This window comes from Leopardus geoffroyi, chromosome B2 (genome assembly GCF_018350155.1).
Source record: "Leopardus geoffroyi isolate Oge1 chromosome B2, O.geoffroyi_Oge1_pat1.0, whole genome shotgun sequence".
NCBI classification, from domain to species: Eukaryota; Metazoa; Chordata; class Mammalia; order Carnivora; family Felidae; genus Leopardus; species Leopardus geoffroyi.
The window spans coordinates 112,779,178-112,793,734 of record NC_059332.1 but is presented as its reverse complement, the minus strand read 5'-3'; the positions used below and the strand labels follow the sequence as shown (position 1 = coordinate 112,793,734).

General features: G+C 36.4%; 1 protein-coding gene across 2 annotated transcripts in view; it reads right to left on the bottom strand.

Annotated features, from left to right (window-relative positions):
* Positions 1 to 14,557, bottom strand: part of RNF217 (ring finger protein 217) — a 131,586-nt gene that overhangs the window by 49,026 nt on the left and 68,003 nt on the right. The window contains exon 2 of one of the 2 annotated variants that reach the window (XM_045499457.1): positions 2,740 to 2,973. The exons of the other annotated variant lie outside the window; for it this stretch is intronic. Within the exon in view, the coding sequence (XP_045355413.1) occupies positions 2,740 to 2,973 (234 nt within the window). The remainder of the gene's footprint in view (positions 1 to 2,739; positions 2,974 to 14,557) is intronic. 2 annotated transcript variants of the gene reach the window in all.

The window sequence follows — 14,557 nt, the reverse complement described above, 5'->3', positions numbered from 1 at the left end:
TCTCCTTGAAACAAATTCCCTTCTCCTTTGCTAATCAGAAGTAAAAAACTGAGCTTACTAGGTTTGACATCTTGATCCATTTGTCCCCTACGTTTCTTCTTAGGTACAACCCAACTGATAGGAAGCCTGGTATTGGCAAATGTTATCAGAGAGTCCATGGTTAACTGAAAATCGTACAAATATGGGATCTTGTATTTTCAATTTTTACATATTTCCCTCTCAATACATGTGTATTCTGATAAATCATGCTCATCACCAAATGATTTGGTGATTTTGGATGAAATGAGACCTATAAAATTTTACTATAGCTATAATTGCACCTTAACTTGAATCTTTCACCCATTTACTAAGAACAATATATTTTTAAATAATTTCCACTTTGACTCAATTATGCATACATGTTTTAACTATCCAAAATTCTAAAATAGCACAGTCTGTTTATATATATAGAATATATACAGTTTATATATATTCTATATAGTATCTATTAATTGTATCAATATATATATTTTATAAACAAATTATATAAAATATATATTATATATATGATTCCAAACATAACTTAAGAAAAAAAATATCCTAAGTTATGGGATAAGAAGTCCTTGTAAAATTAGTAGTTTCTTCTTTTAAATTTTTTTTTAAGTTTATTGATTTGTTTTGACAGCGTTAGCTTGAACCATGGAGTGGTAGAAAGAGGGGGAGAGAAAAATCTTAAGCAAGCTCTGCATTGTCAGTGCAGAGCCTGATGTGGGGCTTGAACTCACGAACGGTGAGATCATGGCCTGAGCCGAAATCAGGAGTGGGCCATTTAACTGACTGAGCCACCCAGGTGTCTTCAAAACGAATAATTTCTGATAACATCAATAACATAAAATTGGAAGAAAAATAACTTAACCTAGGAATATACAGAGTCAAATAAATGCATTCTATTGATGGGGCACCTGGGTGGCTCAATTGGTTAAGCATCTGACTTCAGCTCAGGTCATGATCTCACAGTATGAGTTCGAGCCCCGTGTCGTGTAGGGTTGTGTGCTGACAGCTCAGAGCCGGGAGCCTGCTTCAGAGTCTGTGTCTCCCTCTCTCTCTGCCCTTTCCCCACTTGCCCTCTGTCTCTCAAAAATAAAATAAAAAAATTTAAAAGTATTCTATTGCTATTAAGTCAGTATTCAAAATCACCGTAAGTGCATTATTTTAGTTATATAGTTTGCAATCTCAAACATGTACTTTTTAGAGAACAAAAAACAAGGGTTTTCTTGATAGTTATGAGACTAGCCTGCACCAAGGTAGTAAATAAAAGAATTAACTATGAGAGCCAAGCAATTTCAAAGCTCAGTTACTCAGTAAGAGGCTTTGACTAACCTACTCTAGCTCATCATTGCAACGAGTAGAGGAAGGTACTTTCTAAACCACAGTCCCTCAAAGCTACAGAATGAATAATGCAGCAACCACTGCTTCTAACAGCAGAGCATGGGCAAAGACTTACCTTAAATGGAGATGACTTCAAATAGCCTTTGAAACCTCTTCATCCTGCCATTCTGCTGTAATGACAAGGATGAAAACTACTGCCATGGGCCTCATTGTCTTCCCTCTTCTTTTAATGCACACTAGACCAGTGAGGCTCAAAAAATTGCAAGACAGTTGTTCTGGGGTGGGCCTGGGGCACTGGGTGTCTAAAAGCCCTCCGGGTGATTGTAATGTACAGTCAGTGCTATGAATCAGTGATTTGCTCCCACAGTTGCTGCTCTCATTTGCCTGTCTTCAGTCTTGCCCTCCTGTGACATCCTCTACTAATGCTGCCAGAATGATCTTTCTGTAATGCCTACAGAATTAAATTAAAACTGAGCACAGTGGAAGACTCAACATGATCTGCTTTTAAATACCTGACCAGCTGCCTCTCCCTGGCTCTCTCCTGACGAGCTCCACCAAGCACCTGTTTCCGGCATGCCTGCCTCACCCTCAGGGCCTGCACACTTACCCATTCCTTGCTCTGACATGTTCTCCAACGTTTATCTGTTTATCTGCCTGGAGAACTGCATCTTCTGCAAAAAGTCTCTCCTGCCACCCTAGCCTCCACTCCTCCATCAGTGTTCTCAAAGCATAAGTGTACTTGGGTTCTCGTTTTTTGTTTCTTCTGTTGTTGTTGTGTTTTGCTTTTGCTTTTGTTTTGTTTTTTTTGACTAATCATATTGAACTGTCATTTTAGGACATATGTCTCTCTCACCTTCACCTTCACTAGACATTTTTGGAGCAAGGACTAGCTCACATTTGCCTCTGTATCCCCCAAATTTAGCACACTGTCTGGCCTATACTGGCATTTTGTACTTGCTGAATACATGAATGAAAAGCATTTTATACTATTTGCACCTATCACAGACAGAGCCAGAAGAGATTCACTTTGGGTCCACTGAAAAAGTCAAGCTTACCCCCCCCCCAAAAAAAAGTATTAGTATTTACTTAATATTTAGTAATAGCAGTGACAATTACTTTAAAAAGATTAGCCTTTTGATTAGGTTACTAAATGAATTTTAAACATGGTTAAAGTCAAAGAAAAACTTTAATTTAATCCTCAAGAGTGCTTTCTTATCATCAGCCTCCCCAAACCACATATTTTTAGAATCACAGCCAATATACACTCACCTTAGACTTCTAAGGGAAGGAAGCCCACTTAATGCCCACCACAAGTTGGCCTAATTAGGCATCATGTGACATCTAACCCACAACTCTGGTGAACATGCTTACTTTGTATTTGCTTTCTGATCTGGAAGGGGTGGGAATATGTCCTTTTTTCTTGAAGGTTGTAAAGTGCTTGCACTGAGGACAAGGCTTGGTGCTGGAATCAATACGGCCAAGTTCCAAGAAGTACTTATATTTGATGGAATCTTCATGTGTTAAATTATAGGTAATCGTTCTTTCTTCCAGGAATTCAAAACATTCTGTGATAGGGCATTTGATTTCTACTTGGCCAAGCTGTACCTGTGTGAAAGAGCAAATGGGAGACCCCCCCAAGAAAAGCACTGGTTAATTTTCTGTTCTTTTTTTTTCATACAGTATTGCTTATTTCATGATTACAATAAAGGATTATTCGTCATTTTTCATGACTTCTAACCTAATAAATGGCAATCACTTTGGTACCTATATTGTGCAGTACCAAAATAATCACCATATAAAGTTTCCAAAATGATTTACAGCATATTTAAGCATTCTCTATCATCATGTTTGTAAACTTAAATGGACCTAAACCACAGGCTCACCAAAGAAGCAAATTATCATCCCATCCTTCCGGAAACCTCAGAGTAAGACAGCATTCAGACAATGCTCCAGCTAAAGGAACAGTTGGATGAAAAAGTGATTCAGATTTTTCAACCTAACTACAAAGTACCTCAGCACTAAGTTTAGAGCACCTCTAACTACTATAAAGGAAGAACAAAGGATTTTCAAAGTACATATACATATATACAACACATAGTAGTTTTAAAATATTGCCAATAATAACTCCATTTTCCCTGACTCATCCATGTAACTAACATGGAATAGTTTTTATGTCATCAGAATCACAGGAGCAAGTAAGAAAATTACACCAATCACATTGATGCAAAAACAAAACAAAACAAAACAAAACAAAACAAAAAACACATGAGATCTGGCTACAACTGAGGTCATTTATAAAATGAACTTCTTCACAGGACCACAGAGTTAGGTTAGGAGAGAGGAGAAAGATATACTACAAGAGTACATTTAGCATCCGGTATGGGATTCTAGATAAGTTTGGCATGAAAGATTATAGCATATGAAGCACCAAGTGTGGACATGACTAAATTTTAACAAATGAAGAAAATAAACTACTTTGTAACAAAGAGTTCCAAGAATACTTTCCGTAAGTAGTGAACAAGAAGTGTTTATATTTATACATCATGGCATCATAATCTCTTTTTGTATATCCTAATATAGCAAAGGGAGGCTGTGAAGGCTCCAAACGGCAAACAATGTTAAACCATCTCTTTCTCTCACTTGGGTGAAATGTCACTTGACATTCTGAGAAGGCAAAACACATTGACCTTAATGAGAAAAGCCGTCTGTGAAAACTGAGGGAGTGTCTGGAGAAAGAAAAACATCACCACAAAGAACAATTCCAAAAAACACACAACTAACATCAGAGTAACTTTTTTTCCCACTTTGCTGTGTATCTGGCACAAATTTGAGGACAGGGAAAGTACACAGGCTGGGAGTGTGTGGGTGGCTGAGTCGGTTATGCATCTGACTTCAGTTCAGGTCATGATCACACGGCTCATGAGTTCGAGCCAGTTCGTGAGTTTGAGCCCCACACGGTTTGTGAGCTCAAGCCCTGCATTGGGCTGTCTGCTGTAGTGCAGAGCCTGCTTCAGATCCTCTGTCCAGCCCCCTGCCTACCCTTCCCCCCATTCTCATGCACTCTGTCTCCCTCTCCCTCTCTCTCTCTCTCTCAAAAATAAACATTAAAAAAACTAAGAAGCCACAGGCCGAAGGATGCATGAGATGATACATTTAATACCAGTAAAGGACACGAGCCAGACTGATAATGAAATGAAAAAGGAGCGTTGGATAAACCTCCTTCTTAGGATAAACTTGCTCAAAGTGTATATTGCTACATAATGCTATACCACTATTGTATAACATGGTCTAGAGAGATTTTTCAAACATTGGCCTCAAACAATTTTTCTATTTTTCATGATGTCTGCTTTTAGTTACAATCAGATTTGCTTATTACACTTGTTATGGGGTTATGAAATGTGATTATAACCCAAATTAAGGTTTATAATAAATTTTTCAGTTATAGTTCAAGACATAAATCCTCAGAAGATTTTAAACAGACAAAAAAAAAAAACATGTGTGACATTATTAAAAACTGGGTTAATGAAACATATGCAACTTTTTAAAACATTAATACAAGTTTCCTCTTTTAATATTCTGTCAACATTTATCAAGCTGATTCCGAGCCAGGTACTGGATTAGGTGCTGAAGCATTGCAAGTGCCTACCAGTAAAGAGGTAATCATGATACAGAGCAGTGACCATGCCTGATGGGCAAGAACAGGGTGTCAGGAGAGGATATGAGGAAGGCTTGGTAACCTTACCCTTGGGAGGTTCAGAAGAGGCTTCTTGGAAGAAGGAAGGTTTCAAGTGAGATCTTAAGATTAATAGAACTTAGCCAAACAAGGGTGAAGGTGTTTCAAACAGACAGAAGATAAAACACAGACAAAGGCTTGGCGGTAAGAGAATACGGCACATTTTAGTGGGGTACCCATAGTTTCCCCACATCCTAGTTGGATCAAATGTATACTGCCCTAAGGTATATGCATCTTAACTTAAAGATGACAGCCACAGAGGGACTGAAAGATGATCAGTAAGACTGGACCACAAAGTGAGAGTATAGAAAGACACGGGTGTACAGATGAACTGAAATCAGAGTGTGAGGGCAGAGCATGAAACCACCCTAAAAGTGTGGATGTTTTCCATATGAAAATGAAAAACCCCAACTTTCAGCATGTGAAAAACAACTCCTTTTTATTCCACAGAGAAAGAGTTCCTTTGGGCCATTGCAAGTGTCTCTTTATTCTTGGGGAACAGCATACTTTGGGGGGTAGGAGTCATTTTTTTTGGCTCCTTGGTCAATGTTTTAACCTGGCCTCCCTCACCTATAAGTTTGTTTGCTTATATTTATTTATTTTTCAGAGACAGCGTGAGTGGGAGGAATAGTGGGGAGGGGACAGAGGATCTGAAGCAGGCTCTGCGCTGACAGTAGTGAGCCCGATGTGGGGCACCTGGGCCAAAGTCAAACACACAACTGACTGAGCCACTCAGGTGCCTCACCTATAAATTTATTTTAACTACACAAGTGACAACAATGGAAGCAGTAATTTCACAGTCACCCAGGGAAAGTCAGGTCTTATAGAAATGAATGTAGTTTAGAGACCAGAACAACCCAAGGTAGCTCAAGGGAGCAGGTTATCTTATTACTCTTTCAGCAGTGAGTGTTCATTTCCACACCACATTGGGATACCTGTCATCTAACAACCAACCAAGGACCTTGTCTTCTTCAGTGTTTTCCAAATCTATCTGCATATCTATCCACTTGCATACAACACACACTTTCTTTGTGTTCTCAAACTCTCTGCATTTTGCTTATCCTGTACCTTCTCTTCTTTCTGAAAGCTGCAAAATCCTTACCCCACTGCAATGGACCAAATGATCTCAACTTTATTAAGCAGATAGAAGCAATATGATCATATTCACTCATCTTCCCGCTACCAACTCTCTCAGAATCTATGTCTCTATCTTTTCTGTCATCCTTCCATCTAAAATTTAGGGCCTGAATCTGCTTCCGGGACAACTGCTTGTGTCTCTTAAAGTGTTTGCTGAGAATTCAGGTTTTCTGGCCCACCCAGGACCTACTAAATTTGAATCATTGCTGGTAAGCTAGTAATAGGCAGTTTGGAACAATTACTCATACAATTCTTCGAAGTACTCATAGTTCTGCATACTAAGATTATCTCCTTTTTCACAATAAAATGCTACTCATGACCTATGCAATCTCTTGGCCTCTACATATCTATCTTTTGCAGAATAATTTCCTCAAAAAAATCACAAATAATGATTAAGCAAAGTGCATTCATTTATTTATTCAACAAGATATGTATTTCATCAGTTCAAGGACACAGTTTCTTTAGCATTTTAATATCTCAAAAGTCAGGACAGTCTTACAATCAACTGTCTTCAGCATTGTTCCATTGTTTAATTTGCAGTTTTTATTTTCTTGGTGGCATGTAATACAATATTATATTGTAATAATTGTATGTTATATACAATCATGTGCATAATATTGTATATTATACAATACAATACAATATATAACAATTGATCATGTCTTAGATTTCAATGAAATGTGTTTTTTACTGGTTAGGCACTATGGTGGACCCTGCAAAAATGAAGAGAGAGAGACACAGGGCTTCTATGCAGGAAATGAGAGATAAGCAAGTAATAAGCCAGGCAGATTATAGTCAGTGCTAGAGGGAACTATGGATCAGGGAAGGGATCTCCAAGGAGGTGACAATTTGAACAGAGAACTGAAGTGTCCTCATGCAGAGAAACTGGGGAAGAGACTACAGGCAACAGAGGCGAGGACATGGCCCCAGGGCAGAAGGTGCCTGATGTGCTTGTGTTCAGAGAACAGAACTGAGTGGCTGAGACACATACCAAATGAGCCAGATCGCACAGGCCTTGCTGGCTGTGATAAGAACCTATGGATTGTACTCTTAAGTTCAGTGTGAATCAGTGAGTAGTTTTATGAGGCGAAGTGACAGACCTTGATTTACATTAAAAAAGTCACTCAGGGTCTTCCTGGAGAATGGACTATAGAAGGACAAAAGTGGATACGGGGAGAATAGGGCTCTAGATTATACTTTTCTTCTTACCAGTGGCCTCTGACTGTTTCAGCCCTCCAGGCAGTTGATGATGGATGACTGAACTAGGTGACAGAAGTAGCCAGATATAGGGTGCATTTTGGAAGATGAACCAGTGGGGTTTGGTGATGAGCCAGATATTGAAAATGAAGTAAAGGAAGGAAGCAAAGGTAACTCTAGGATTTTGGCTTGAATAATCTGATGATGGGCCAATGCTACTCACTGAGAAGTGTCTAATAAAATAGTTTCTGTAGATATGTGATATTTGCTAGACAGGATTCACTACAAATTTATTATAGAAACAGGAATAAAGATCATTAGTCCATCGAAAAGCCCATATATTTGCTCCTACAATATTACAAGTAAAAGATATAGGTCCAGGATATAAAGTAGCTTTAAGGTATGAATCCTGACGTTGTAGAACCTTAGAAACCAGGAATCAGATTTGTGTTGATAGCCTATTCTAGCAACTTGGATTTGATGATAGGAATTCCCTTGAATATTTTACCCACTGTTTAAAATACTTGTTTTGAATTAGGGTAATCATAAACATATGCAAAAGTAAGCAGATTGATTATGAATTCTTCAGTACCCATTCTCTAGCATCAACAATTATCAACTCTTGGCCAATCTTGTTTCTTCTGTGCACTGTCTATATTGTCCTCCCATATTATTTTGAAGCAAATAGTAAACATCATGTCATTTCATTCATGAATATTTCTGTATGGATCTAAAGAAAATAAGTTCTTTAAACTACATAACCATGATACCAAATATCTTCTTAAAATGACAATAATTCTTTAATATCAATTTAACAGTTCAAATAACATGTCATCTAACTCCTGTTTCAAGGATTTTATGTACTTAATATACTTAAAGATATTTTAAATTTATGTTGATTCAATGCTAATGCCAGTTTATATCACTGAAAAATAGCTGTCCAATTCTTCTGGACAAAAACATGTCCATTCTTGTAAGACAAAATTACTTAACTCTAAATCAATCTCCAAGTGTCTCCAGGAGACACTGTTACCCAGTTAACATTCAAGCTAAAAGGCTAACTTGCCACTTGGGACAAATCAGAAGTAATTTAGTGACACAGGTGAGGGAAGAGGCCTCTGGAAAAGTGTCAGATTAATTAAATCTTCCAAAGAAAAGGACAGAGAAAGTTTAAAACTTGGCTTTCAAAGCTTGATTTATGAAAGCTATGGTTTATGATTTCAATCTTGGTTGTAAGTGTTGGTCATAATAGTTTGCAGGTTCCTTGAACTTTTGTTCAGTTGATAACAATTTCATTTTTCCTTAAAAATGGAACATGTTAATATGACAGAGGAGAAGAGACTACCACAACAAAAGCAATAACAATCATGAAATGTGCACAGCACCTCCTACATGCCAAGCACTGTTCCTTCTATTTTTAAGTTTAACTTTTTTAAGTAAATCTCTACATCCAACATGGGAGTTGAAGTTACAACCCTGAGATCAAGAGTCTCATGCTCTAGAGACTGAGCCAGCCAGGCACCCTGCCAAGCACTGTCTAAACGTTATCTTGCATTAATTACTTAGTGGAGCACTAAAGAGGCAGATTCATTTTCAAGTTCATGGATCTCCCATGACTTTATCATTTATAGGAACGTGGCTGCTTTTTTTTACTCAACAGCTACTACAGAGCATTGTGCTAGATGCCTTTGAATATTTGAAAAAAAAAAAAATGAAAGAACGAAAAACATCAAGTCAAATATCCCAGAAATTCTCTGAACCCCAAGCAAAATAAATACAAAGTGGGGCGCCTGGGTGGCTCAGTCGGTTAAGTGCCTGACTTCAGCTCAGGTCATGATCTCATGGCTCATGAGTTCGAGCCCCGCATTGGGCTCTGTGTGGACAGCTCGGAGCCTGGAACCTCTTCAGATTCTGTGTCCTCTCTCATCTGCCCCTCCCCCACTCATGCTCTGTCTCTCTGTGTCTCTCAAGAATAAACATAAAAAAATACTAATAAAATAAATACAAAGAAAATCAAGCCATAGGCATACCAAATAAAAGTGCCAAGTACCAAACATAAAGTATCTTAAAAGCAAAAGAGGAAAAAGGTACTCCCACACAGAAAACTTCAGCCCCTACTATCTTGCTGGTAAATTCTACTGAGAATTTAAGGATGAAATAATACCAGTATTACACAACTACTCTTAGAGAATAAGTAAAAGGGTATGAGAGGGAGGGGTCACTGCTCAAGTTGTTTTATTAGGTGGACATAATCCTGATACCAAAACCTGATAAAGACATTGTAAGAAAAGAAAATTTCTGACCAATCTCTTTATAAACATAGATGCAAAAATCCTAAACAAAATATTAGGAAACCAAACTGAACAATCTAAGAAAAAGGCATCAGATCATAATTAAAGAAGGTCTACTGCAAGAATACAAGTTTGGTTTACATTCAAAGATAACTGGTATAACTCATACATTAATATGGGAGAAAAATCATATGATTATCTTCATAGAAAATTATCTTCCATAGAGGAAAAGTATTTGATAAATTCAACACTCATTCATGTTAAAATCTTAGCAAACCAGGAAGAGATGAAAACTCTTTGTTAACCTGATAAAGAGCATTTACAAGAAAACCTACAATAAACATCACATTCAATGGTGAAATACTGACAGCTTTCTTTTTGAGATTGGAAGTGGGTCAAGTATACACTGCCACCATGATTCAACATTGACTAGAGCTCATAGCCAACATAAGAAGAGAAGAGAAATGACAATAAAACAATTAGAAATGAAGATATAAGATCCTCCATTTCTCACAGATTGCATAATTATATATACAGAAAATCCAAAATAATCTACAGATAAACTACTAGGATTAATAACTGAATTTAGCAAGTTTGCTGAATAAGTAAAATACACAAAAATCAAGTCAAACTAGTAACATTCAATGTGAAAAAATATTTAAGAATTATCATTTATAGCAATATAAAAAACATGCAGTATTAATAAAGTCAACAAAATATGTATAATGCCACTCCACAGAAATATTTGAAATATTTTTAAGAAAATAAAAAGAAGTAAATGAATGGAAGGATACATCAGGTTCCTGAACTGGAAGGAAGTTTCAATATGGTAAAAATATAAATTCAGTCATATTAATCTATAAAGTTTCCTGCAGTTCTCTCTCTCTCTCTTTTCTTGAGAACAAAGTGAGTTCAAAATTATGAGCTGACTGTGAAATACTTACGGACGGTCATTGTACTCCTGATCTAGAAAAACTAAGTAATAAGACTTGTTCTACCAGATAGAAGATGAATCGTAAAGCTACAGTAATTACAACAGTATGACTCTAGCACACAGAGAGATAAGGATGGGTAATGACAGATAATAGAACAGAAGAGTACTGAACAGACCACTTGCACGGGGACACCACAGGCGCCGACACTATAGAGTAGTGTGGAGGATAATTATTTTCGGTAAGTTGTGCTGAGTCACTTAAATATCCATTAAAAAAATATGTCTTGACTTCTACCTCAAACGAAGTGGACAGTAGCTATTATCATAGAAGATTAAACAATAAAACTTCTAAAGATGATCAAGAAAACTATCTTTATGATCTTAGGGAAGGGACATATTTCTTACATATGACCCTAAAGATACCACCAAAAAATGCTACATTGGACTAAATAACATTTAAATCTCTGTTCACCAACAGATACTATGGAGAGAGTGAGACTGTCAATAAGAGTGGGAGAAGATATTTGCAATATGCAAAGACAAGGTTTTGTTCATCCAGAATATATAAAGAAGCCCTGCAAATCAATAAGAAAAAGGAAGACAACCAACCAAATGGAAAAATAGTCAAGGCACTTCACAAAAGAGGATGTTCAATTACCAACAAACATGAAGATGTGTTCAACTTCATGAGTTATCAGGGAAATGAAATTAACACCACAATGACATGTAATTTTGAAGGCATTAATTGAATTCTCACAGCATTTACACTGAGTGCAAAATACATTGAGGAAGATACTTGTTGGGATGAGTACTGGCTGTTACATGTAGGGGATAAATCACTAGATTCTATTCCTGAAATCATTATTGTACTATATGCTAACTAACTTGGATATAAATCAAAAAATAAAAATAAATAATAAACAAAAAATTTTAAAAACAGCAGAATAATGTTTAGACCATTAAAATAATAAATAGAAGATTAATGCAGCATTAATTTTCAATCATGCAACTGTGTTTTTCTATACACAATCACCTGTTTATGTTAAACTCCTTTCCTCTTTCTTCTCACCCAAATTTTCATACTTATTCATTTTTTTCAAGTGAGCTATTTATTTTACTTTATTTAGTTAATATAATTTATTGTCAAATTGGTTTCCATACAACACCCAGTGCTCATCCCAACAAGTACCCTCCTCAATGCCCATCACCCACTTTCCCCTCTCCTCCACCCCCCATCAACCTTCAGTTTGTTCTCAGTATCCAAGAGTCTCTTATGGTTTCCCTCCCTCCATCTCTGTAACTTTTCTTTCCCCCTTCACCTCCCCCAGCAATAGCACTGCTAGGAATTTACCCAAGGGATACAGGAATGCTGATGCATAGGGGCACATGTACCCCAATGTTTATAGCAGCACTTTCAACAATAGCCAAATTATGAAAGAGCCTAAATGTCCCTCAACTGATGAATGGATAAAGAAGATGTGGTTTATATATACAATGGAATGCTACTTGGCAATAAAATCTGGCTATTTGCAACAACATGGATGGAACTGGAGGGTATTATGCTAAGTGAAATAAATCAGTCACAGAAAGACAGATACCATATATTTTCACTCATATGTGGATCTCATGTTCACTCATTTAAGAAAAATGTCTACAGAGGCCTGGATGGCTCACTTGGTTAAGCGTCAGATTTCGGCTCAGGTCACAATCTTATGGTTCGTGGGATCAAGCCCTGTGTAGGGCTCTGTACTGATAGCACAGAGGCTGCTTGGGATTCTCTCTCTCTCTCTCTCTCTGCTCCTCCCCAGCCCATGTGCTCTCTTCCAAAATAAATAAACTAAAAAAAAAGAAAAGAAAAATGTTTAAATTTTAATCCAATACTTTGAATGAGGTCAGAAATTCTCATAATTCAAAAACCAAAAAGTACAGATACAAATTAGCAAGTCTCTCTCTTTTAACTATACTCATTTTCTATCCATCCCACCAAATAGTTGCTGTTTCCTTCCAGAAATGTTTTAGCATATATAAGAAATGCAAATATATGTATTCTCTCATTTTTTTACCCAGATGCTAGCAAATCATAATCACCTTGCTTTATTCACTTGACAATACATTGTGGGAATATTTTCATATCACATAGGAAGGTCTTCCTTGTGTTTTGTTTGTTTTTAATAATGGCCCAGTATGCCACCACACTATAACCAGCCTTATTTCTCATACTGTTGAACATCTAGATTGTTTCTAGTATATATTTTGGTATGTCAAAGAGTACCACAGTGAATACCCTTATACATAAATTATTCACATGTGAGCAAGTATATCAGTAAGATAAAATCCCTAGATTGTTTAAGAGGATAACTCTCCAATATTAATCAGTGTCTAAAAATATTAGTGTGAAGGGATATTTCAAAACAAAGTATAAATTAACTATTTAGACTGAAAGAGAAATGTATATAATATGTGCTCAGGTAAACAGAATGAGTACATATTCATCTCACTATGATAAAACTTACTTTTTAAAAGGCAGAAATTTTAGAACAGACTAGATATTTTGTCACAGGTTAGAGAGGGAAATACTTCTAAAAGAAAAGAAATTGAGTTGTCTTTGTTTATGTGTTATCCGCTCTTATTTTCCCATTATGTTAATCTAAATAAGATACTCCAATTTCTTACAATCAGAAAATACAGAAACTATACAGGCAATTTATGAAAAGAACCCTAAAATGGGGATCAGGTGCAAGATTCTGGTGCTGTTTACGTGGCTGAGTGCCCTTGAGTTTCAGGGGCACACACAGTCAACACTCTCAGACATGGACTAATTCACCTTTAGGATTCCCTGCTGTCTCTAAAATAGTTTAATTATAAGATGTGCTGTAACTTACAAAAAGGCTGACAGTGCACTTAAGCTTTCTAAAGCTTCAGCTCTAGCTAACACATCAGTAGAGTATAGTAGTTAAAATAGCAGATTCCAGACTCAGATTGGCTCTGCCCCTTACTACTACTAGTTCCTTACTCTCTCCCTTGTCCAGCATCTGTGTCTGTAGAAGTGGGATGGCAATATACCAACCAAACTGGGTTGTACAGAGGACGGTATGAGTTAACTTGTGTAAAATACCTGGAGCAGTACCTCGCAGATGGGGAAAACTAAATGAACGTTTGTTAACATCCACCTTCCTTGATATTTAGAAAGCAACAGTTCACGAAATTAATTTTAGAAATCAAAAACTCATGCTTATTTCTTATTTGAGAACATTTAAAATCCTACAATCATTCATAATTAATAATTTAGTATTCTCATTCATAATTCAGTGTTCTCCAAAAATCATGTATTTAAGGAAGATAAATAAAGTACAAGTTATATGACTATACCATATTCCAATAAGGAGGACTTAATTCTGAGGTACGTAAGAAAAACAGATATAGATTTTTATCAAAAGTGTCCCATCTTCTTAACAATTTAACTAACAATGGAAATACAAACACATAGATATGAAAATATAGATACATAGTTCATAGTAATAAACATAAAATGGCACTGGAAGTATATTTAATTGATCTAGTACTCAGGGTAATAATTAGCTTTACTCTGGTGGGAGAGAATAGACATCATTTTATTTATTTTTTACCCAGAGGTATAATTTCAGTAAAAAGAAACACGTGAAAATTTCAGAGACTAGAAACCACTTTAAGCTTTAAAACATTTTACAGAACCCACAAGAAACCTTTTACAACATCTGTCTCCCCCTTCATTGGTTTCTTTCTCTTGGCCTTCAAAATATGCTTAAATATCTTAAAAATGCCAAAAGCAAATGAAAGCAAAAGCCATTGGTGGTCTAGTTACGGAAAACTATTTTGCTTTATCCATAAATCATAGTTAATTCTCTTAACAACACTGAA